This window comes from Panthera pardus, unplaced genomic scaffold (genome assembly GCF_024362965.1).
Source record: "Panthera pardus isolate Hobbes unplaced genomic scaffold, ASM2436296v1 HiC_scaffold_22, whole genome shotgun sequence".
Taxonomy (NCBI): Eukaryota; Metazoa; Chordata; class Mammalia; order Carnivora; family Felidae; genus Panthera; species Panthera pardus.
The window spans coordinates 54,473,821-54,499,087 of NW_026526788.1; the positions used below are offsets into that span (position 1 = coordinate 54,473,821).

Consider the following 25,267-nt stretch of genomic DNA (forward strand, 5'->3'; position numbering starts at 1 on the left):
TGTATGCATAGTGCTGATAGATTGTCAAAGCACAATGTCAAATAATGTCAAGAAAATTTAATATGATTTTCAAAATGTGCTGGAAAATTTTGTTTGTTGAATATTCATACACCAATACCAAATAGTACTGACTTAATATCTTGGTTTATATGGAGTGAAAGAAGATGGAGCCTAGGTCTATTGCTGGTGGAAAAAAATGTATGAGTTCCTGAGATTAGATCTGTAAGATATCTAAGATATAACATTGTACCACATGATTTTCAAAGTACTATAATGTACCATTCCTATCAATTATAAAAACCCATTCTTTTACAGTCTCCTTTTAGCCTTGAAAGCAACTATAGCAAGGAATATTTAAAAAATATCAAAACGGCATTAATGCTTTGAACACTGTTTCAAATATTATGAAGAATATTTTATTTTTTTAAATTCAAAAAAATTTTTTTAAATGTTTATTTTTGAGAGAGAGACAGGCATGAGCAGGGGAGAGCAGAGAGAGAGGGACACACGGAATCCCAAGCAGACTTCAGGCTCTGAGCTGTCAGCACGAAGCCTGACATGGGGCTCAAACTCATGAATGGCAAGATCATGACCTGAGCCAAAGTTGGCCACTCAACCGACTGAGCCACTTAGATGCCCCTATGAAGAACATGTTAGTATATTCAAATATAATAAAAGCTAAATGGATAAATGCAGGCATTCTTGGAGTTGGCAAAACATGTCATTTTTCTAATAGTTACCCATGACATTTATTTTAAGATACATAAAACCAGAGTACCTCCTAACATGAATTTTATCAATAGACTTTTGTTTTATTTATTTTTTAAATGCTTTATTTATTTTTGAGATAGAGAAAGAGAGAGCGCGCGCGACTGCACACAAGTCGGGGAGGGGCAGAAAGAGGGGGACAGAGGATCTGAAGCAGGCTCTGCGCTACTGATAGAGGTGAGCCCGATGTGAAGCGGAACTCACGAATTGTGAGATCATGACCTAAGCAGAAGTCAGATGTTCAACTGACTGAGCCACCCACGTGCCCTCAACTTCTGTTTTAATGAAGAAGTAGAAACAGTGTTGAGACCAGAATACCCATCCTCCACCCCGTTCTACCAGCCACCTTCCATAGCACCACCTACCAGTGACTCAGATGCTACCATCACTACTCCGATTTCTGTGATTCCTGATTGCTTGGTCATTGCTGGGTGGATAGAGAGTTCCTCAAGTTGTCAAACCATACTGTGGATATTGCACATTAAAGAGAGTGCCTGATTATTGTGCTACAAACTGCACAGTGAATATATTTCTTTGGTTTACACTGGTGTAACAGCTTTTTAGCTTTGACCAGTTTGTTGTTCAGTTACTTTTATTTGTCTTGCAGATGATCTCTTTCATCTGACTATTTGCTCCTCAGATGAAACGCTCAGTCTATTTTGTCATGATCATCTTGCCAGATTATAGCAGTTTTTTCCACTGAACCTTGCTATCTTTCAGTCCCAAGCCAGTTTTGCATTAGGGTTACTGACTCAGTGAATATTCAGCCATGTTCTTTAAGACCCTGGAGCAATTCCCTCGTATAATTATTGCACATCATCAGGTAATCTCCCACTTTTTGCCCAAGATTCTCTTTCTTTCTTTTTCTTTTCTTTTTTTTTTTTTTTTTTTTTTTAAGTAGTCTCCACGTCCAGTATGGAGTCCAATGCAGGGCTTGAACTCACAACCTTGAGTTGAAGAGCTGAGCTAAGATCAAGAGTCAGATGCTTAACTGACTGAGCCTCCCAGGTGCCCCTGAGATTCTTTTTTATCAGAAAATTTCAAACACACAAAGTGGAGAAAATAGTAAATCAAATTCGCATCTAACTTCTGCAGCAGTCACCTCATCCTTACTCTTGTTTCAGCTGTGCCTTACCTGTTCTTCCTCTTTTTGAAGTGAATTCAAGATTTCCTTTGAACATATTTCATTATGTATCTGCAAAAGTTAAGGATTTCTGAAAAATTGTAGACACAATACTATTAAACACATTTAAAAATGAATCGTTCTTTGATTTTAGAAAATAATATCCAAATAGTGTTCAAATTTCTTCAGTTATCTTGGAGTTTCTTTTAAATTGGTTTAAATCAGGGGCGCCTGCGTGGCTCAGTCGGTTAAGCGCCCGACTTTGGCTCAGGTCATGATCTCGCGGTCCGTGAGTTCGAGCCCCTCGTCGGGCTCTGTGCTGACAGCTCAGAGCCTGGAGTCTGTTTCGGATTCTGTGTCTCCCTCTCTCTGACCCTCCCCCGTTCATGCTCTGTCTCTCTCTCTCTCTCTAAAAAATAAATAAAAACGTTAAAAAAAATTAATTGGTTTAAATCAGAATTTCAAGGTCCAGATAGTACATTTGGGTTAGTATATCGTTTAAATCTCTTTTATTCTGTAGGTACCTCATCCTCTTTTGACTTTACTGCAATTTATTTTTATTTTTTAATTTTCTTAACATTTATTTATTATTGAGAGAAAGAGAGACACAGAGCATGAGCAGGGGAGGGGTAGAGAGAGGGGGCAACATAGAATCTGAAGTATGCACCAGGCTCTGAGCTGTCAGCACAGAGCCCGACGCGGGGCTCGAACTCGCAAACTGAGAGATCGTGACGTGGGCCGAAGTCGGTCGCTTAACCAACTGAGCCACCCAGGCGCCCAGCCCCCCGCTCCTCACCGCAATTTATTTGTTAAAGAAATTGAATTGTTTTGTAGTATTTCCTCAAGATTAAATTATACTGATTGTTTTCCTGAAGTGTCTTCTTACATGGTTTTCTGTGCCCTATATTTCCTGTAAACTGGTATTTAAATTGAGAGGCTTCAATTTTTTGGCAAGACTACTTCAGAAGGTGCTGTGTGTTCTTCCATCAGGAGGCCTTCAGTGAATGTTTGTACCTCCTTTTGTGATGTCAGCAGTCACTGATGATTATTACCTAGCTTCATCACTTAGATGTTTATATAATGATGATACTCTAATGCTATCAATTTGATTCTTTCATTATCTGGAATACTTTAAGGAGAAACTTTCCCTCATCAGTTATTTGGTTGTTGTGTGGTACAGTTTGTGCAGCAAAGCATATTGACTGTTGGTATTTCCTCCTTTTATTTGTTTTCTGAATAATGAATTGGTTCCAAAGATGAACAATGATTCCTTTAGATTATCATTATGAACACATAGGTATCAACATATCTGATGTGTTTCCATTCTTATTGCTGTTCAAAGTTTTACTACTTTGGCTAGTAGGAGCCACTTGAAGTTGGTTCCTGAGTCCCTTTGACACAACCCTAGTAGTTTTAGATAGCACCTTTGCTTTCTGATATGACAAAATATTCCAATCTCATAGACTTCCCACCTTAGGCTTGGAATCAGCCATTTTCCCAAAGAATTTGGTTCATTGTAGTGGAAAATAGTATTTAGACATCACAATCTTGTGCTGAGGCAGAAGGTAATATTTAGTAAAGACCTATAGGGAATGAGGGAAGGAGTTGTGTGGATATTTGGGAGAATAGCATTCCAGACAGAAGGAACAGCAGGTGCAAAGAATATGAGGCTGGAACAGAGGGAGCAAGAAGAGGAAAGTAGTGGGAAAGAAAGAGGTGATGGGGAGCAGGCTAGGGAGGGTCTTGTAGGCTATCTGAAGGACTTTAGGTTTGCTTGGCATCGGTGGGAGCCATTGGAGGGTTTTGAGCAGAGGAATGAGGAATAATCTTTTGTTTTAACTGAATCACTAGTGCTGGGCTGTTATTGGACTGAACAGACTTCAAAGCAGAATCTGGCAGACCAGTGAGAAGGCTATCACAGTAAACCAGGTGAGAGGTGATGTGGCTAAGGCCAGTGTGGTAGCAGTGGAGATGATAAGGAGTCAGGTGCTAGATATATTTTGAAAATGGAACCCACAGAATTTGCTGAAGGATCTGACTTGGAATGTAAGGAAAGAGGATTCAATGTGACTCCAAGTTTTGTGGCCTGAGCTATAAGTGAAATCATAAAACATCATGATAATATGAGTGGCGTCTCTTCTGTGGGTCAGTGCTGTGTTTGAGGGAGGGACAGTAGAGGGGTCAGGGAAAGCCCCACAGAAGACTAGATACTTAAACTAAGTCATGAGGTATATGTAGGAGGACCCATGAGCAAGAGGGGAAAGAGCATTCTGAACAGAGGGAGTGACCGAGGAAGTAGAAGGTTAAACTTTGGGAGAGGTGGGTGTCTTGCATGTGTACAACTTATGTAAATGCAGAGTCCTGAAAGGACAATAGGTTTGGAATTATGATTTGGTTTTGGAGTACAGGGATCTATGGCAGGAAATGAGTCTAGAGAGGTAGAGGGGGACCTTATATATTCCACGATAAGAATTTGAATTTTGCTTTATGGATGATAAGGAGACTAGGACTTTTTAAGCCTGGGAATGTCATTATCAGGTTTATACTTCAGAAAGATCATGTGGGCAGTTCAGTGAGAGAGATTGAAGATAAAGAAAAAATGAAACTTCAATCATTTTGAGAATTCATCAAAGATCACTTTATCATTAAAAGAAAGAGAAATATCTTCACTTCTTCCTAACAACTCCGTCTCTGAGTGCAGTTTTTACTTTCTACCTCTCATTACAAGTAACACGACCATGAGCAATTATAACAATTTTTTAATTCAGATTTAGTTTTTAAGATAAATTCTCGGCCTTTGGAAAGACACACACAAATCCCATCTGTTTTTTAATTATTCTTGGATGAATAACACTGAACTATATAGTGTTTTCATATGCCAAGGAGGGTGTGACCACCAGACAGTATGTTTTAACTGCTGTATGTTTTAACAGAACATGTTACCATAAGAAGCATTTGACATTTAGTCAAAGGTTCCCATAATATGAGTTGGGGGCTAAAATCATGGTTCTATTACGGCATATTGAATTTGGATGAACTTCACATTTTTGTGAAGAGCTAGTTAACATAATGAGATTTTTATCTCTTCTGGTTGAACTAGAAGTTGAGTACTTTACTCCTGATAGTTTCTCTCTCTGTGATGACATTAACAAAGAAATCAGTCATTTGTCAAAATGACTTTTACTCAACAATGTGACGTCCAAGTAGAACAGATAGGAGTTGCTTTGATTTTATTTTTGTTTGAAATAGAGGACTATTGCCACAGTGCCCAATGTGGAGCTCTCCTTGACACGTTCGGTGTTTGTTTGTTTTTCCCACCTAACCCCTCACCCACTCTGATCTTCCACTTGATCATTCCTTTCTCCTTCTAGCTTTGATGGTCTGTTTTCCATTCTATAGTTCACAGGATGTTTGGGGACATGCTGTTTTTCAAATCTTTCTTCAAAACAGTGATACCAAACAATCATTAAACCCATTATAAAAATTGTTGGTTTATACAAATATCTCATTATCTTTCTTAAAAATAATTTTATCATATAAGACAAATACCAAACCAATATTCCTTGGTAGAGATGGAGTCTAAACTGGCTCTGGAAGGCATCCATTGGATTTTTCATTTAGCATAATTAGTTAATATAAATGCAAAATCACGTAACTAGGAACCATTAGTAAGATAAAAGAAGAGTTTTGTTGGACAGAATCAGATTTATTAAAAATCAAACATTTATTGAGCACATACTATGTGCCAGGCAATGTGCAAAGTAACAGAGATGCCTGAACTGGAAAGGCAGCCCTTGCCTTTATTAAAGTATCATGGAGAATTTATTTTCTATATAGAGTCAAAAACAATCTGGAGGGAGGAGTTCAGATGGTGGAGTAGTAGGGGGACCCTGGGCTTGCCTTGTCCTTCAAACACAGCTAGATCAGCATCAAATCATTTTGAACACCTAGGAAATTGATCTGCAGATTAAAAGAACAATCTGCATAATTTGAGATAGAGAACCTGGAAGGCTTATTTTAACAAATCAAAGCACACCTAGTTAAAGGTCCAAACACTTCCCACTGCAAGCAAGGAGGAACTCTGCAGAGGACTGACCTGGGGGAAAGAGCAGCCAAATCACAACAGCAGAGTGCACACAGCATACACCAGAAACACTTCTTGAAGTATCAGGCTCTGGACAGTGTATGACCCCTTCTTAATATAGTATTACTTTCAGGAGCAGGAAACATAACAAGCTTTCATAACATGCAAAAGACAGAGACCTGGACAAAATGACAAGACAGAGGAATTCTCCTCCAAAGAAAGATCAAGAAGAAATCACAGCCAGAGATTTGTTCAAAACAGATATAAGCAATATATCTGAACAAGAATTTAGAACAATAGTCATAAGAATACTAGCTGGGATTTAAAAAAAAAAAAAGAGCTAGAAGTCACCAGGGAACCACTTGCTGCAGAGATTAAAGACCTAAAAACTAGTCAGGCAGAAATAAAAAATACTATAACTGAGATGCAAAACTGACTGGATGTAATCACAAGGATGAAAGAAGCAGAGGAATGAATAGATGACATAGAAGACAAAATTATGAAAATAATGCAGCTGAAAAGAAGAGGGGGGAAAAAACTATTAGATCATGAATATAGACTTAGGGAACTCAGTGATTCTATAAAGCACAATAATATCCATATCATAGGAGTCCCAGAAGAAGAGCAGGAAAAGGGGGCAGGTTTATTTGAACAAAGTATAGCTGACAACCTCCCTAATCTGGGGAAGAAAATAGGCATTCAAGTCCAAGAGGCACAGAGAACTCCCCTTAAGATCAACAAAAACAGGTCAACACCAAGACATATCAGAGTGAAACTTGCAAAATACAAAGATAAAAAGAGAATTCTGAAAGCAGTTAGGGACAAAAGATCCTTAACCTAGAAGGGCAGACACATAAGAGTAGCAGCAGACCTGTTTACAGAAACTTGGTAGGCCAGAAGGGATTGGCATGACATATTCAATATGCTAAATGGGGAAAATATACAGCCAAGAATACTTTATCCAGCAAGACTGTCATTCAGAATAGAAGGAGAGATAAAGAGTTTCCAAGACAAGCAAAAACTAAAGGAATTTGTGAACACTAAACCAGCTCTGCAAGAATTATTAAAGAGTACCCTTTAATCGGGAGAGACCAAAAGCAACAAAGAATGGAAAGGAACAGAGGCAATCTACAGCAACAGTGACTTTACAGGAAATACAATGGCATTAAATTCATAGTACCCTGAATGTAAATGGACTAAATGCCCCAATCAAAAGACATAGGGTATCATAATGGATAAAAAAAACAAAAAACAAAAAACAAAAAAAAAACAAGGCCCATCAATATGTTGCTTACAAGAGACTCATTTTAGACTCAAAGACACCTCCAGATTGAAAGTGAGGGGATGGACATCAAAAGAAAGCTGGAGTAGCCATACTTTTATCAGACAAACTAGAGTTTAAGCCAAAGACTATAGCAAGAGATGAAGAAGGACGCTATATCATAATAAAGGGGTCTATCCAACAAGATTTAACAATTATAAATATTTATGCCCCCAACTTGAAGAAGCCAAATATATAAATCAATTAAGAACAAACTTAAAGAAACTCATTGATAATGATACCATCATAATAGGGAACTTTAACACTCCATTTACAACAGTGGACAAATCATCTAAGCAGAAGATCAACAAGGAAACAATGGCTTTGAATGCCACACTGGACCAGATGGACTTAACAGATATATTCAGAGCATTTCACCCCAAAGCAGCAGAATACACATTTCTTTTTGAGTGCATATGGAACATTCCCTAGAATAGATCACATACTGGTGCACAAATCAGGCCTCAACAAGTACAAAAGGATTGAGATCATACCATGCATATTTTCAGACAACAATGTTATGAGACTTGAAGTCAACCACAAGAAAAAATTTGGAAAGGCCACAAATACATGGAGGCTAAAGAATATCCTACTAAAGAATGAAGGGGTTAACCAGGAAATTAAAGAAGAAATTACAAAATACATGGATGAAAAAGTGAAAACACAACAGTCCAAAACCTCTGGGATGCAGCAAAGGTGGTTATAAGAGGGAAGTATATGGCAATACCAGATCCTTCTCAAGAAGCAAGAAAAGTCTCAAATATACAACTTAACCTTACACCTAAAGGAGCTGGAATAAGAACAGCAAATAAAGCCCAAAACTAGCAGAAGAAGGGAAATAATAAATATTAGAGCAAAAATAAATGATATAGAAACTAAAAAAACAGAACAGACCAATGAAACTAGGAGGTGGTTCTTTGAAAGATTAACAAAATTGATAACCCCCTGGCCAGACTTATTAACCATCAGAGAGAGAGAGAGAGAGAGAGAGAGAGAGAGAGAGGACCCAAATAAATAGAATCGTGAATGAAAGAGGAGGATCACAACCAACACCAGAGAAATACAATTATAATGCTCATATTATGAGCAATTATATGCCAACAAATTTGGCAATCTGGAAGAAATGGATAAATGCCTAGAAACATATAAACTACCTGAAACAAAACTAAAACAGGAAGAAATAGAAAATTTGAACAGACTCATAACCAGCAAAGAAATTGAATTAGTAATCAAAAATCTCCCAACAAACAAGTCTGGGGCTGGATGGCTTCCCAGGGGAATTCTATCAAACATCTAAAGAAGAATTAATACCTATTCTTCTGAAACGATTCCAAAAAATAGAAACAGAAGGAAAACTTCCAAATTCATTCTATAAGGCCAACATTACCTTGATTCCAAGACCAGACAAAGACCTTAATAAAAAGGAGAATTACAGGCCAATATCCTGATGAACATGGATGCCAAAATTCTCAAGGTACTAGCAAATCGAATCCAATGGTACATTAAAAGAATTATTCACCACAATCAAGTGAGATTTATTCCTGGGCTGCAGGGGTGGTTCAATATTCACAAATCAATCAACGTGATATATCACATTAGTAAAAGAGAGCATAAGAACCATATGATCCTCTCAGTAGATGAAGAAAAAGCATTTGATAAATATAGCAAAGTAGGGATAGAAGGAACAGACTTTAATATCATAAAGGTCATATACAAAAGACCCACAGCTAATATCCTCAATGGAGAAAAACTGAGAGCTTTCCCCCTAAGGTCAGGAACACAGCAGGAATGCCTACTCTCATCACTGTTGTTCAACGTAGTACTGGAAGTCCTAGCCTCAGCAATTAGACAATAAAAAGAAATAAAAGGCATCCAAATTGGCAAGGAAAAAGCCAAACTTTCACTCTTCACAGATGACATGATACTCTATGTGGAAAACCTGAAAGACTCCACCAAAAAATTGCCAGAACTGATACATGAATTCAGCAAAGTCACAAGATATAAAATCAATGTTCAGAAATCTGTGGTATTTCTATACACCAATAATGAAGCAGCAGAAAAAGAAATCAAGGAATCAATCCCACTTAAAATTGCCTCAAAAGTCATAAGATACCTAGGAATAAACTTAACCAAAGAGGTAAAAGATCTGTACTCTGGAAACTATAGAACACTTATGAAAGAAACTGAAGAAGGCACAAAGAAATAGAAAAACGTTCCATGCTCATGAATTAGAACAAATATTGCTAAAATGTTCACACTGCCCAAATCAATCTACACATTCAATGCAATCCCTATCAAAATAACACCAGCATTTTTCACAGAGATAGAACAAACAATTCTAAAATTTGTATGGAGCCAGAAAAGACTCCAAATAGCCAAAGAAAAACAAAGCGGGAGGCATCACAATTCCAGACTTCAAGCTGTATTACAAAGCTGTAATCATCAAGACAGTGTGGTACTGGCACAAAAACAGACACATAGGTCAGTTAAACAAATAAAGAACCCAGAAATGGACCCACAACTATATGGTCAACTAGTCTTTGACAAATCAGGAAGAAATACTCAATGAAAAAAAGACAGTCTCTTTAACAAATGGTGTTGGGAAAACTGGACAGTGACATGCGGAAGAATGAAACTGGACCACTTTCTTAATCATACACAAAAACAGATTCAGTGGAATACTACTTGGCAATGAGAAAGAATGAAATATGGCCTTTTCTAGCAACGTGGATGAAACTGGAGAGTGTTATGCTAAGTGAAATAAGTCATACAGAGAAAGATACCATATGTTTTCACTCTTATGTGGATCCTGAGAAACTTAACAGAAGACCGTGGGGGAGGAGAAGGGGGAAAAAAAAGTTAGAGAGGGAGGGAGGCAAACCATAAGAGACTCTTAAAAACTGAGAATAAACTGAGGGTTGATGGGCGGTGGGAGGGAGGGGAAAGTGGGTGATGGGCATTGAGGAGGGTACCTGTTGGGATGAGCCCTGGGTGTTGTATGGAAGCCAACTTGACAATAAATTTCATATTTAAAAAAATAAAATAATAAAATAAAATGCATTCAAAATGGAGGAAAGTCCTAAATGTGAGACAGGAAACCATCAAAATCCTAGAGAACACAGGCAGCAACCTCTTTGACTTTGGCTGTAGCAACTTTTTACTAAACACATCTCCAGAGGCAAGGAAAACAAAAGCAAAAATGAACTATTGGGACCCCATCAAGATAAAAAGCTTCTGCACAGTGAAGGAAATAATCAACAAAACTAAAGGGCAACCTACGGAATGAGAGAAGATATTTGCAAATGACATATCCGATAAGGGGCTAGTATCCAAAATCTATAAAGAACTTACCAAACTTAACACCCCAAAAAGAAATGATCCAGTGAAGAAATGGGCAGAAGACATGAAAAGACATTTCTCCAAAGAAGATATATAAATGGCTGACACATGAAAAGATGCTCAACATCACTCATCATCAGGGAAATATAGATCAAAACCACAATGAGGTACCACCTCACACCTGTCAGAATGGCTAAAACCGACAACTCAGGAAACAACAGATGTTGATGAGGATGCAGAATAAGGGGAACCCTCTAGCACTGTTTGTGGGAATGCAAACTGGTGCAGCCACTTTGGAAAACAGTATGGAGTTTCCTCAAAAAGTTAAAAATAGAACTACCCTATGATCCAACAATCACACTACTAGGTATTTACCTAAAGGATACAAAAAATACTGATTTGAAGGGACCCATGCACCCCAATGTTTATAGCAGCACTCTCAACAATAGCCAAATTATGGAGAGAGCCCAAATGTTCATCAACTGATGAATGGATAAAGAAGATGTGGTATATATATATACACAATGGAATATTACCCAGCCATCAAAAGGAATGAAATCTTGCCATTTGCAACAACATGGATGGAACTAGAGTGTATTTTGCTAAGTGAAATAAGTCAGCCAGATAAAGATAAATACCATGATTTCACTCATATGTAGAATTTAAGCAAAACAGATGAATATGGAGGAAGGGAAGGAAAAATTTAAAAAAGATAAAAAGAGAGAAGGGGGCAAACCATAAGACTCTTAACTATAGAGAACAAACTGAATTTGCTGGAGGGGAGGTGGGTTGGGGGATGGGCTAAATGGGGGATGGGTGTGAAGGAGGGCACTTGTGATGAGCACTGGGTGTTATATGTAAGTAATGAATCACTAAATTCTACTTCTGAAACCAGTACTATACTAGATGTTAAGTAACTTGAATTTAAATAAAATCTTTAAAGAAAAAGAAGTAAAACTCTATAGTGGTCACTAATTTAGTAGTTTATATGAAGAAAAATGTCTTATGGTATAATTGCATTTAGATACAAATTCTCATGCTAGAACTGCTAGGAATTTATCCAAGGGATACAGGAGTACTGATGCATAGGGGCACCTGTACCCCAATGTTTATAGCGGCACTCTCAACAATAGCCAAATTATGGAAAGAGCCTAAATGTCCATCAACTGATGAATGGATAAAGAAACTGTGGTTTATATACACAATGGAATACTACGTGGCAATGAGAAAAAATGAAATATGGCCTTTTGTAGCAACATGGATGGAACTGGAGAGTGTGATGCTAAGTGAAATAAGCCATACAGAGAAAGACAGATACCATATGGTTTCACTCTTATGTGGATCCTGAGAAACATAACAGAAACCCATGGGGGAGGGGAAGGAAAAAAAAAAAAAAAAAGAGGTTAGAGTGGGAGAGAGCCAAAGCATTAGAGACTGTTAAAAAACTGAGAACAAACTGAGGGTTGATGGGGGGTGGGAGGGAGGGCAGGGTGGGAGGGAGGACAGGGTGGGTGATGGGTATTGAGGAGGGCACCTTTTGGGATGAGCACTGGGTGTTGTATGGAAACCAATTTGACAGTAAATTTCATATATTAAAAAATAAAAAAAAACAAACAAACAAACAAACAAAAAAACAAATTCTCATGCTAGAGAGGCAACGTAGAAAAAGCATGAAGTAGGAATCAGAAAATCCTATCTGCTCTCTGCTTTGTCTTTTATTCGTTAATTCAACCATCTATCAAACATTTATCGACAGCCTACTCTGTAGAGCAACTTTATTACGTGCTGGGGAGCATGGTAGCAAAAAAGAGAGACCCCTCCCTGCTTTCTCTCTTTGTGTGAACATGAGCAGATGGCATAACTTTTCCTCCTCTCTAACCTTGGTTAGACTAGATGTCTGTGATCTGTTTTCAGACCTAAAATGCTAAGGTTTGTGACAGCCATGTGGAGGGAGAATTTGCCCAAGGAGCGAGCCTTGGGCCTTGAGTACTTACCTTCCTCTGGGAGAATTAGGTCTTGTCCTGATTTCAAAATAACATAAATACACAATTTGAAAATGTTTTGGTCAGCCTCTTATCTGCATTTGACTCATCTTGGCAAAGCCTGGGTGTGGCAGTTCATGCTGCGAAGACTTCGGAGGTGGGACGTTAAAGTTTGGAAAAGGTGGACGACTTGCATCAGTACAGCTGGATAGCGGTTCCCAGCCTCCTCTGCCTTCCCACCAATAATGTGGCTTCTCCTGCCACAGTGACTTTTCCTGCCACAGCATCCATCCGTGACAGGACTGTTGCTCTTGTGGTCTAATGAGCCTGGAAAAGGGATTGCTCTTCAGCCGACCAGAGGTAATCAGCTTTATGGGGCAGGAAGAACTGTTCTTGAGTTCTTCTAGTTTTTCTAGTGGGTATCAGGTAACAAGCTTCTAGTTATCTGGCTTCAAAACTGCAAAAAGTAAATAGCTTTTTTGCTTGCAGCCAAGATAACATTCCTCGAGAGAAAAAAATGGATTTCTGTAACAAAATGAGAGGGAGAGCGAGATACTTGAACATACATAGCTTTAAGAATACGAAAAATGACAACCCCAACCCAGTCAAATCTTCGTGTGCTTTAGGGAAATGAGCAGCGGGACTCAGCCAATCTATTCTTTCCAGTCAATGAAAGAGACATAGGGTTTGAGGTTCCTTCCGAAACGGGGCCGGCTAATTTAGCCCCTCCCACAAGCCCGAGGGTCTGTTATATCTCGGTTCCTTGAGTACCTCTCTCACTGAGACCGAGCACAGCAAGCAGAAGCTGAAAAAATAGAGCAAAGAGGAAGAAAACAAAAGCTGCCAATTATGGAAGATAGAAAGGGTAAGAGCAAATTGATTTGATCTGAATCCTTAAGAACAAACCAAAAAAAAAAAAAAAAAAGAAGGAAAAAAACCCCCAAAACCCAGACCAAAAGCAAGTACTTGAAAGAGCAAGAGGCATAAATCCCCAAATGAACTTTCCCACCCTCTCCTACAGAGAGGAGGCAGAGAAAGAACTTTGGGAAACTTTTTAGGAAGCAAAGCCCCGGGGTTTTAGTGAAGGGTGGCTCTTGAGTAAGCTGGAGGGGCTCATGAATATTCATGATCAATTTGCATTCAGCTCTAGTGTTTTAGCGGCAAATGACTCCTTCCATCCCTTTGCGGTTTTAAGAAGCAGCTGCCTCATTTATAGTCCAGAGTCATCTTGCTTCGGGTCTGTACCTCAGCGAGTTTGCTTGAAGATGCTGGGCTCTGTGTGTAGGAGATTTGTTTTGTTCTCAAATTTCCTGCGTGCTTTCCTGTTGTTAAATTAGCCAAGGGTTCTCTGCCAGGAGTTAGATAGAGAAGTTAATGTGGCAAGAGGCTGTCACAACAGGACCTCACAGTATGTCTTAAAAAAGACGAACCGCTTCTTGGGATGTGTGTATATGTATGGTGTGTGTCTGGGTGGGGGTGGAGTGAAGGGGTGGAGGGGTGAACAGTTTTATCTTAAAAAAGCAAGGCATATCTGGATGACTATATTTAGCTTTTGTCTAAAAACTGTAAGAGCAGCCTAGTTTGCGCAGATGGTGTGCACTCTCTGTCTTTTACCTCTTTTGGGCATTTTCTGCCACGATGGAGAGCCAGCTGCTTGCCAGCCCATGGGAGTCAGGGAGAGTCTCTACAGCAGTGTGTTGTGTAGGGTTGCAAACCTTCTTCTCCATCTCTAATTTCTGATAGCCCCACATGTTTTTATCACAAAGAATGCAGAGCAATGGGATGAGTAGTCAACAGGTTCTTAATGATAGTGATATAAGCTATTAACGTTTACTAAGTCTTTACTCTGCACCGGGAGCTATTCTAAACACATTACCTGTATTATTTATTCCTCACATCAACTTAAGAGGTGAGTGCTATCATTATCATTCCCATTTTCCACATGGTGGTGATATAATGAGAGTGTTGCTTGCCTTGGGATCACACTGTTAGTGAATGGTGAATTTAGATACAGGTCATTGGACTCAGGGTCTGTAGGCTTTTTTTCTATACTCTCACTGTTACAACTCCTGAAGGCTCTGGCTACTATGGCCAGATGTGGTTGATTCTGAGTCTGCAGAGCTTTGAGCTACTGGGAGAAATGATACTGATGAAATCTCAAGTCTGAGAAGGAATCTGTGCTTTGGTATCAATTCACATACATTTTCTCATTTGGTGCTCATGGCCATTCTCTATGATAGAGCCCAGGTATTGTTAGTTTTACCCTTTTACAAAAGGAAGAGAGTGGGACCAGGAGGGGTTATGTGACAGTAATCACACAGCTAGTTTTTCCAAGTCCAGACCAGAAATACCCTCCCTCTGGTTTCCCTTCTAACCTACAGAGAGAGCCCAGTCATCTCTGAACTTCGGTCCCCACCCCCAGCCACTTTCAGTTCCCCAAGTGACCTTGTTCCTTTCCGCCCTCTCAGACTGTTACATGGCACTTGCTTCTGCCTTGAAGGCCTATCTGGCCTTCTCCTTCCCCTTCAGTCTGGAGCCCCACTGCCTAGATTTGAATCCCAGCTCCACCATTTACTAACTGAGTGCCTTGGTTTCTTCATCTATAAAATGAAGAGAATAATAATATCTGCCTCATAGCGTTATTATAAAGACTGAGGAATTTATGCAAAATTCTCAGAATAGGATCTGACGTATAGAGTATGTGTTCAGTAAATGTGAGCTGTTGCAATCATTCTTTCAAGCTTTATCTTGGTTACCAACTGCCACGTCATGCCTTCTCCTTCCCTTGAGCCTTAGGTTAACCCCTGACTTGGATGTTTCTACAACACCTCCACTGCTTACGCCTAAGCTGGTGCTCATGATACTCATCCACATTGCTGTCCTCTGCATTTCCTCCCCCTTACCCTGATTTTAATTTCTTTATTCACCTTTGGATTGGCAGTGTCTAGTACAATGTTTAGCACATAATAGGAACTCAACAAATATTTAGTAAACTAAGTATTATTTTTTTAGCTGATGTTTATCCAAGAATCAGAAGGCTAGTTTAAAAGGGGACCCTATGACTCTTTTCTGATTATTGTGGTACGTGGCACCATGAGCAACAAAGTCTCCCGTGACACCCTGTATGAGGCGGTGCGGGAAGTCCTGCCCAGGAACCGGCCAGCCCAAGCACCAGGAGTTTTGGGAGATGGTGGAGCTGCAGGTCAGCTTGAAGAACTATAACCCTCTGAAGGACAAATTCTTCTTGGGCAACGTCAGGCTTACGTCCACTCCCTGCCCCACGTTCTCTGTATGTGTTTTAGGGGACCAGCAGCACTGTAATGAGGCCAAGGCTATGGTTATTCCCCACATGGACATTGAGGCATTGAAGAAACTCAGCAAGAATAAAAAATTAGTCAGGAAGCTGGCCAAGAAGTATAATGCCTTTTTTCCTTCAGAATCTCTGAGCAAGCAGATCCCACAAATCCTGGGTCCAGGCCTGACTAAGCCTGGCAAGTTCCCTTCCTTGCTGGCCTACAATGAGAACATAGTGGTCAAAGTAGATGAAGTGAACTTGGCCACATGAAGACGACAGATGATGAGCTTGTGAACAACATCCACTTAGCTGTCAATTTCCTGGTGTCATTGCTCGAGAAGAATTGGCAGAACCTCCTAGCTTTGATACTTCAAGAATACCATGGGCAAGCCCCAGTACCTGTACTAAGGCACAGTTTAATAAACCCTAGTGCTGCCAAAATAAGTAAGTAAATAAAAAAATAAATGAGAAATAAAAGGGAACCTATGAGTTTTCAGTAGAGTTCCCGCTGGTACATACCGCTCTTTTATTCACTCTATTAAGATACCCCCTAAGTGAATATGCCGAGAAACAAGATGCATCCCTTCTAGGAGGCTGATCATCAGAGCTGATGTGGCCCCATGCCAGGGTACCCAGGTTGGCCAGTCCAGCTCTGGCAGAACTTTAGCCCCCACTCCCCATTCAGCCAGGGGCCAAACTGGAGATTTCAGATGCCTCGTAGCACAACCTCACTATCTCTGAACAGAGCATCTGGTTCCAGAAATAGTGCCTCCCCAGCCCCATTTATTTATTTATTTTTTAATATATGAAATTTATTGTCAAATTGGTTTCCATACAACACCCAGTGCTCATCCCAAAAGGTGCCCTCCTCCATACCCATCACCCACCCCCCTCTCCCTCCCACCCCCCATCAACCCTCAGTTTGTTCTCAGTTTTTAACAGTCTCTTATGCTTTGGCTCTCTCCCACTCTAACCTCTTTTTTTTTTTTTTTTTCCTTCCCCTCCCCCATGGGTTTCTGTTAAGTTTCTCAGGATCCACATAAGAGTGAAACCATATGGTATCTGTCTTTCTCTGTATGGCTTATTTCACTTAGCATCACACTCTCCAGTTCCATCCACGTTGCTACCAAAGGCCATATTTCATTCTTTCTCATTGCCACATAGTATTCCATTGTGTATATAAACCACAATTTCTTTATCCATTCATCAGTTGATGGACATTTAGGCTCTTTCCATAATTTGGCTATTGTTGAGAGTGCTTCCCCAGCCCCATTTAATAGCAACCTTATAGTCCGAGACAATGTGTTCTGGTAATAGAAGAAAAACATACACTGCAGAGGTTGGCCCTGAGTAAAATCATAAAGTACGTTAAACTTGTTTCCAGCACCCTCCCTTTCCTCTTCCTGGCATACCTTCAAAGCAATTTGACAAATATTATTGTGTGTCTACCATTTGTAAGTCCCCATGCCAGATGGGTGAGATATAAACAGTTTGCTCACAGTCTAGTGAAGGAAGACAGACATATATACAACCAACTCTAACTGAAACCAGACTCTGTGAAGTGTTAATAATAAGGGCTAACATTGATTACTATGTACCAGGCACTGTAATTTTTATATGCATTGTGTCATAGAATCTTCACAACAAACCTGTGATATCGGTTTCTGCATCTCATAGCTGAGGAGGGAAGTCACTTGGCCAAGGGCCCAGAGATAGTATAGGAAGAGGGGACATTTATTTTATTCAAGTGTAATTAACATGTGGTGTTATATTAGTTTATATTAGTTTATATTAGTCATATTAGTTTTATTGATTCAACAATTCTATACATTACTTGGTGCTCATGATGATATATGTACTCTTAATCCCCTTTACCTAGTTCATCCCCCGCTCTGGCAACTACAAGTTTGTTCTCTGAATTTAAGAGTCTATTTTTGTTTTTCCCTCTTTGTTTGTTTTGTTTCTTAAAATCCACACGAATGAAATCCTATGGTATTTGTTTTTCTCTGACTGACTTATTTCGCTTAGCATTATACCCTCTAGATCCATCTATGTTGTTGCAAATGGCAAGATCTCAGTCTTTATTCTTTTTATGGCTGATTAATATTCCATTGAATATATATAATGCCTCTTCTTTCTTTATTTCATTTTTTTATAGAAAGATACGGGTTTAGAGTCATTGTGATGTCTGTATGTTTTATGCTTGTAGTGATGTCTCTGGTACTTTGTCTCACAGGATCCCCCTTAGGATCTCTTGTAGGGCTGGTTTAGTGGTGACAAATTCCTTCAGTTTTTGTTTGTTTGGGAAGACCTTTATCTCTCCTTCTATTCTAAATGACAGACTTGCTGGATAAAGGATTCTCGGCTGCATATTTTTTCTGTTTAGCACACTGAAGATATCGTGCCAAGCCTTTCTGGCCTGCCAAGTTTCAAAGGAGAGATCAGTCACGAGTCTTATAGGTCTCCCTTTATATGTGAGGGCACGTTTATCCCTTGCTGCTTTCAGAATTTTCTCTTTATCCTTGTATTTTGCCAGTTTCACTATGATATGTCGTGCAGAAGATCGATTCAAGTTACGTCTGAAGGGAGTTCTCTGTGCCTCTTGGATTTCAATGCCTTTTTCCTTCCCCAGTTCAGGGAAGTTCTCAGCTATAATTTCTTCAAGTACCCCTTCAGCACCTTTCCCTCTCTCTTCCTCCTCTGGGATACCAATTATGCGTATATTATTTCTTTTTAGTGTATCACTTAGTTCTCTAATTTTCCCCTCATACTCCTGGATTTTTTTATCTCTCTTTCTTTCAGCTTCCTCTTTCTCCATAACTTTATCTTCTAGTTCACCTATTCTCTCCTCTGCCTCTTCAATCCGAGCCGTCGTGGTTTCCATTTTGTTTTGCATTTCGTTTAAAGCGTTTTTCAGCTCCTCGTGACTGTTTCTTAGTCCCTTGATCTCTGTGGCAAGAGATTCTCTGCTGTCCTGTATACTGTTTTCAAGCCCAGCGATTAATTTTATGACTATTATTCTAAATTCACTTTCTGTTATATTATTTAAATCCTTTTTCATCAGTTCATTAGCTGTTGTTATTTCCTGGAGATTCTTCTGAGGGGAATTCTTCCGTTTGGTCATTTTGGATAGTCCCTGGAGTGGTGAGGACCTGCAGGGCACTTCCCCTGTGCTGTGGTGTATAACTGGAGTTGGTGGGCGGGGCCTCAGTCCGACCTGATGTCTGCCCCCAGCCCACCGCTGGGGCCACAGTCAGACTGGTGTGTGCCTTCTCTTCCCCTCTCCTAGGGGCGGGATTCACTGTGGGGTGGTGTGGCCCGTCTGGGCTACTTGCACACTGCCAGGCTTGTGGTGCTGGGGATCTGGCGTATTAGCTGGGGTGGATCCGCAAGGTGCACGGGGGCAGGAGGGGTAGGCTTAGCTCGCTTCTCCTTAGGTGATCCACTTCAGGAGGGGCCCTGTGGCAGCGGGAGGGAGTCAGCTCCGCTGCCAGAGGTTTGGCTCCGCAGAAGCACAGAGTTGGGTGTTTGTGCGGAGTGAGCAAGTTCCCTGGCAGGAACTGGTTCTCTTTGGGATTTTGGCTGGGGGATGGGCGGGGGAGATGGCGCTGGCGAGCGCCTTTGTTCCCCGCCAAGCTGAGCTCTGCCATCCGGGGGCTCAGCAGCTCTCCCTCCCTTTGTCCTCCAGCCTTCCCGCTTTCCGAGCAGAGCTGTTAACTTCTGACCTCCCAGACGCTAAGTCGCGCTTGCTGTCGGAACACAGTCCGTCCGGCCCCTCCGCTTTTGCCAGCCAGACTCGGGGGCTCCGCTTGGCCGGCGAGCCGCCCCTCCGCCCCGGCTCCCTCCCGCCAGTCCGTGGAGCGCGCACCGCCTCGCCGCCCTTCCTACCCTCTTCCGTGGGCCTCTCGTCTGCACTTGGCTCTGGAGACTCCGTTCTGCTAATCCTCTGGCGGTTTTCTGGGTTCTTTAGGCAGGTGTAGATGGAATCTAAGTGATCAGCAGGACGCGCGGTGAGCCCAGCGTCCTCCTACACCGCCATCTTCCGGAACTCCCCCTATTTCATTTTTTTAAGTAAGCTCCATGCCCAACATGGGTCTTGAACTCACAACCCTGAGATCAAGAGTTGTGTGTTCCACTGACTGAGCCAGCCAGGTGCCCCTACCATCTCTTCTTTATTCATTCATCTATTGATGGATGCTTGGGTTGCTTCCATATCTTGGCTCTTGTAAATAATGCTGCAATAAACATAAGGGTGCATATATATATTTTAAAGTTTATTTATTTTTGAGAGAGAGAGGGAGAAGGAGAGGGAGATAGGGAAGGGCAGAGAGAGGGAGAGGGAGAATCCCTAGTGGGCTCTGCACTGTCAGCACAGAGCACAATGCCGGGCTCAAACTCACGAACCTTGAGATTATGACCTGAGCCAAAATCAAGAGTTGGACACTCAACTGAGTGAGCCACCCAGGTGTCCCTGGTGCACATACTTTTAAAATTAGTGTTTTCATTTTCCTTGGGTAAATACCCAGTAGTGGAATTACTAGATGATATGGTAGTTCTATTTTTATTTTTTGAGGAAGCTCCATACTGTTTTCCACAGTGGCTGCACCAGCTTGCATTCCCACCAACAGTGCATGAGGATTCATTTTTCTCCACATCCTTACCAACACTTATTATTTCATATGTTTTTGATTTTAGCTAATCTGACAGGTGTGAGGTGATATCTCATTGTGGTGTGATTTGCATTTCTCTGATGATGAGTGATGTTGAGCATCTTTTCATGTATCTGTTGGCAATCTGTATGTCTTTCTTGAAAAAATGTCTATTCATGTCTTCTGTCCATTTTTCAATTGGATTATTTGGTTTGTTTGTTTGTTTGTTTTGGTGTTGAGTTGTATAAATTCTTGATATATTTTGGATATTAACCCCTTGTCAGATGTGTCATTTTCAAACATCTTCTCCCATTCAGTAGGTTGCCTTTTTGTTTTCTTGATGGTTTCCTTTGTTGTACAAAAGCTTTTTATTTTGGTGTGATATCACTAGTTTGATTTTGTTTTTGTTTCCTTTGCCAGAGGAGACTTTGAGTCACAGATTACCTATGTCATTGCAGGATCATGGGAAATGTCATTCATTCATTCGTTCATTCGTTCATTCAGCCAGGGGCCATTTATTTCTTCAATAAATGAAGGGTTTATTCATTTATTCAATACATGGCCTAGAACAGGAAGCTAACCTCTAATTTGCCACACAAGAAAGAAGTCAGAATTTATTGCACACAAACTATTATTACTAAAAAGTAATACTCCCAGTGTCGGAGTTTCTAAATATCTCCCACTTTTTCTCCATGGCTCCAAGTCTCCCTGCTTTTATTCCCTGCCTCCAACCTGAGAAGTACTGGAGAAGTATTGTCTCTAGAACCCTTTCCTGGATGTTTGGAGTACCATGGAGTAGGGGTAGCAGGGACTCAGGGCTCTGAGACTGGGAATAGTGTGCCTGGGGCATTGTACCCACTCTGCAGAAGTGAGGTGGGAATGATTCTAGGTGCAAAGGGGGGAAGTGGGTGCAGAGAGGACCAGTGGAATTTCTTTAGTTTGGAAAATTGAGGGAATTATGAGGAAAAAAGAAGCTGTTGGAGAAAAGAGGCAGAGAAGAGTTTGTGTAACATGCTTCCATCCTGTTGTGTTTGTGCTAGAATATCAACATGACTTTAGAGACCCAGGAACAATGGCAGTACATGTCCTTCATAAAGACGTGTTTCCTTTTGATTCATAGAAGGGATGTGGACAATTCTTTATGACCGTGAGAGTGTAAGTAATATGGCACATGCCCGTTAAAGAAAACATGAAAATATAGATTGGGGGAGAAAAGAAAAACAATCATTCCCGACAATATCTTGGTGTATTTCCTTGCAGTTCCTTTTACTATGCCTGTGTTGTTTCTCTTTTTGCATTTTCTTGGCTAGGATCTTGAAAAATTATGAGATGGAATTATGATTGTTAGGCTATACATACAGTTTTAAAGCCTGGATTTTAGCATAGCGTGAAGCACGAACATTTCTATCTTAGCCTTGCTCTGTTATCATAATTTTTATGGTCCTATAATTTAATAATTCTCCTGTTATTGAACATTTAGGTTGTTACCATTTCCAATAAACGTCTTTATGCATAAAGTTTTTCCATACGTAGGGTTGCATGCTAGGATAGATAGAGTCCCAGAAGTAGAAATACCAGATTAAAACTTGTAAATAGTTTTTAAAGTTCTTGATTACTGTTGCCAAGTTGCTGTCCGTAAGGGTGGACATTTCATGCTTCCACAAGCAGCTCCTGTTTTGTTGCATCCCTGACAGCTTTGGTGTTTTTTTAAAAAATAATCTTATCTACTTTTATGTTGTTTTAATTTGTGTTTTTTAAATTTTGTTATTAATTTTGAGAGACAGAGAGAGCATGAGCAGGGGAGGGGCAGAGAGAGAGAGTCCCAAGCAAGCTCTGCACTGGCAATGCAGAGCCCAACATCGGGCTCAAACTCATGAAACTGTCAGATTGTGACCTGAGCCAAAATCAAGAGTAGGACGCTCAACCTACTGAGCCACCCAGGCACCCCGAATTAGTATTTCTTTAATTACCAGTAAATTCAGTGTTTTTTAACAGAATATCCTTCTTTTGTATACTGTTTATATCCTTTGCCCTTTTATTACTTATTTGGATTTTATGTTTTCAATTTAATTTATGTGAGCTCTTCATCAAATAAAGATATTCAAGTTTTTCTGCCATATTCACAAGTTTTTCTGAGTCTTCCCTTAGTGTTTTTTTTTGTACAAAGACTTATAGCTGTAAATAGATCCAATACACTTTTATCAGTGGTGCTGTGGTTTTCAAAATAGTTTGATACTGCATTTTTATGGTCTCTTTAACCCAGAATAATATATATTTTTTAAGTTCCAAGTGATTGTTATTTTTGTTTAAACTATTAATTTTAATTAAAATTTCATTTTATTTCACAATGGATACAGAATATGGCTTTATAATTTCTGAGATTTCTTTGTACTTAAACATGTAGTGAATTTTTTGTGAATGCTTATAAAGGAGATATATTCTGTTTTTAAGACATAAGAGTGGGTATTTAAAAATCTACCCAGTCATTTCAATCATATGGTAACCCCTCCCCAACCATAATTTTCTCCTATGTGAAATGATAGTCAATATCCATTATTTTCAGTTCTGGTGGGGAAATGCGACCTGAGTCATTTTTATTGTGGCTTGTTAGAAAAGTAGGGGCATGATGGAAAGTTGGGAGTACGGAGGGAAGGTCAAGAAGATGCAGAGAAGGAGTAATTCAGTGTTGGGAAAGAGACAAGAAGGTGAGAGGAAGTTCTCAGGTGACATCTGAAGCAGCTGAGCCTCGTATGGCTAGGAAGTATGCAGTGGCTGTGAGTGAGAATTACCCGGCCTCTCTGTTTCATGTAACCATGGCAGGTTCCAGGAGGCCAGAGCCAGGATGTGGGACTGTTTGGCAGGATTTAAGAGGTGGGGTCAGAATCACTGAACCATAAAACTGAAACAGTATTGCTTAAGTGGATAAAGACTCAGACACATGCACAAAAAGACATCTGAAGTGATGCGTCATCAGTAAAATAATTTTTTTAGGCTTTGTGCTCAAAAGACAGGATAGATAGGACCCGAACAACCCTTGTTTCCAGTGAACAGGGTTAGTTAACAGAAATTAATAGTGCAGTACTCATATTTTCTAATTTCAGCTATGTAAAAACGTTCCTGGTACTATCTTTTGCTTAATGTCTTCTTTTAATATTTTTTTAAATTAATTTATTTGGAGAGACAGAGAGAGTGCACAGGAGGGGCAGAGAGAGGGAGAGAGAGAGAGAGAGAGAGGGAGAGAGAGAATCCTGCTGTCATTGTGGAGCCTGTCACAATTGTGGAGCCTGCTGTCATTGTGGGGCTCGATCCCACGAACCATGAGATCATGACCTGAGCCGAAATCGAGTCAGATGCTTCACTGACTGAGTCACCCAGGAGCCCCTATGTTTTCTTTTTATTGCTTTCTTTTGGTGACTTGAGAAATAGATTTTTTTTTAAATTTTTTTTTTCAACGTTTATTTATTTTTGGGACAGAGAGAGACAGAGCATGAACGGGGGAGGGACAGAGAAAGAGGGAGACACAGAATCGGAAACAGGCTCCAGGCTCTGAGCCATCAGCCCAGAGCCCGACGCGGGGCTCGAACTCAGGGACCGTGAGATCGTGACCTGGCTGAAGTCGGACGCTCAACCGACTGCGCCACCCAGGCGCCCCAAGAAATAGATTTTTTCATAGAAATAGAGCTTTTCCCCATAGATTTACTTTCTTTTTCTTCTTTTTTGGTCAATATAGTAACCGAGGTAGGCTGCAAAGATTATAGCTCCTAATCTTTAGAATTCATGCATGTCCTATTGAAAAAGAGTCTTCACAGATGTGATTAAATTCAGGATCTTTAACTGGGGAGAGTATCCTGGATTAGCCAGGCGGGCCCTAAATGCAACCAATATCCTTATAAGAGGGAGGGAGTGGGGGATTTGACACAGAAGGCAATGTAACCACTGAAGCAAGATGCTGTGCCTCTGGCTTTGAATGTGGGGGAGAGGGCCACTAGCCAAGGAACGCATGGAATGGAGTTTAGAAGATGGAAAAGGAAGAACGGCTCTGCCAACACCCTGATTTCAGCCCAATGAAGCTGATTTCAGACTTTGGACCTGTGAAACTGTGAGAGAGTAAATGTGTATTTTGCTTTAAGCCACCAAGTTGGTGGTAATTTGTTATGGCAGCCGTAGGAAACGAATACAGCAAGTTTTTAATGCATGGAAGTGGTAGTGACTTTAGTTAGTTAACCTACAGGTTCGGTGTGTATTGGACCACCTGCTGTTCTAGTCACCTTACAGCTGTTAACTCAGTTCTCAAACAAGTTTTGGAGATCAGTACTGTTTACTGTCCCTGTCTTACAAACGAGAGACTGAAGAAGTGAGTTAGCAAAAGTCTCTCCATTGGTCCGTGTTGAAGTTGAGATTTGAACTCATAGTTGTTGATCTTACTATTATTTTGAGATATAATTCACATACCACATAATTCACCCACTTAACATCCACTTTTTGGTGTTTTTTACTACGTTCACAGAATTGTGTAGTCATCGCTACAATCAATTTTGGAACATTTTATCACCCCAGAGAGAAACTCTGTACCCATTAGTCGCTTCCATTTCATCTCCACATACCGTTTCTTCCCCCCACAGCCTTTGGCAAACACCAGCCTCCTTTCTGCTAAAGTTTTGCCTCTTCTGAACATTACCTATCATATATTCCATATTTTATCCATT

The 25,267-nt window shown here is 40.3% G+C and overlaps 1 protein-coding gene and 1 pseudogene across 3 annotated transcripts in view; both read left to right on the forward strand.

Moving 5' to 3' along the window:
* Positions 1 to 12,956: 12,956 nt before the first annotated feature.
* The window catches only part of ENTPD1 (ectonucleoside triphosphate diphosphohydrolase 1), a 92,735-nt gene continuing 80,424 nt past the window's right edge, over positions 12,957 to 25,267 (forward strand). For 2 of the 3 annotated variants that reach the window (XM_019445217.2, XM_019445218.2), the window contains exon 1: positions 13,353 to 13,482. In XM_019445217.2, coding sequence (XP_019300762.1) covers positions 13,467 to 13,482 — 16 coding nt within the window. In that variant the 5' untranslated portion in view covers positions 13,353 to 13,466. Of the gene's footprint in view, positions 12,978 to 13,352; positions 13,483 to 25,267 lie in introns of those variants that run through there. The other variant, XM_053909775.1, reaches the window with a different exon arrangement.
* LOC109264697 (60S ribosomal protein L10a-like) lies at positions 13,491 to 16,692 on the forward strand (annotated as a pseudogene).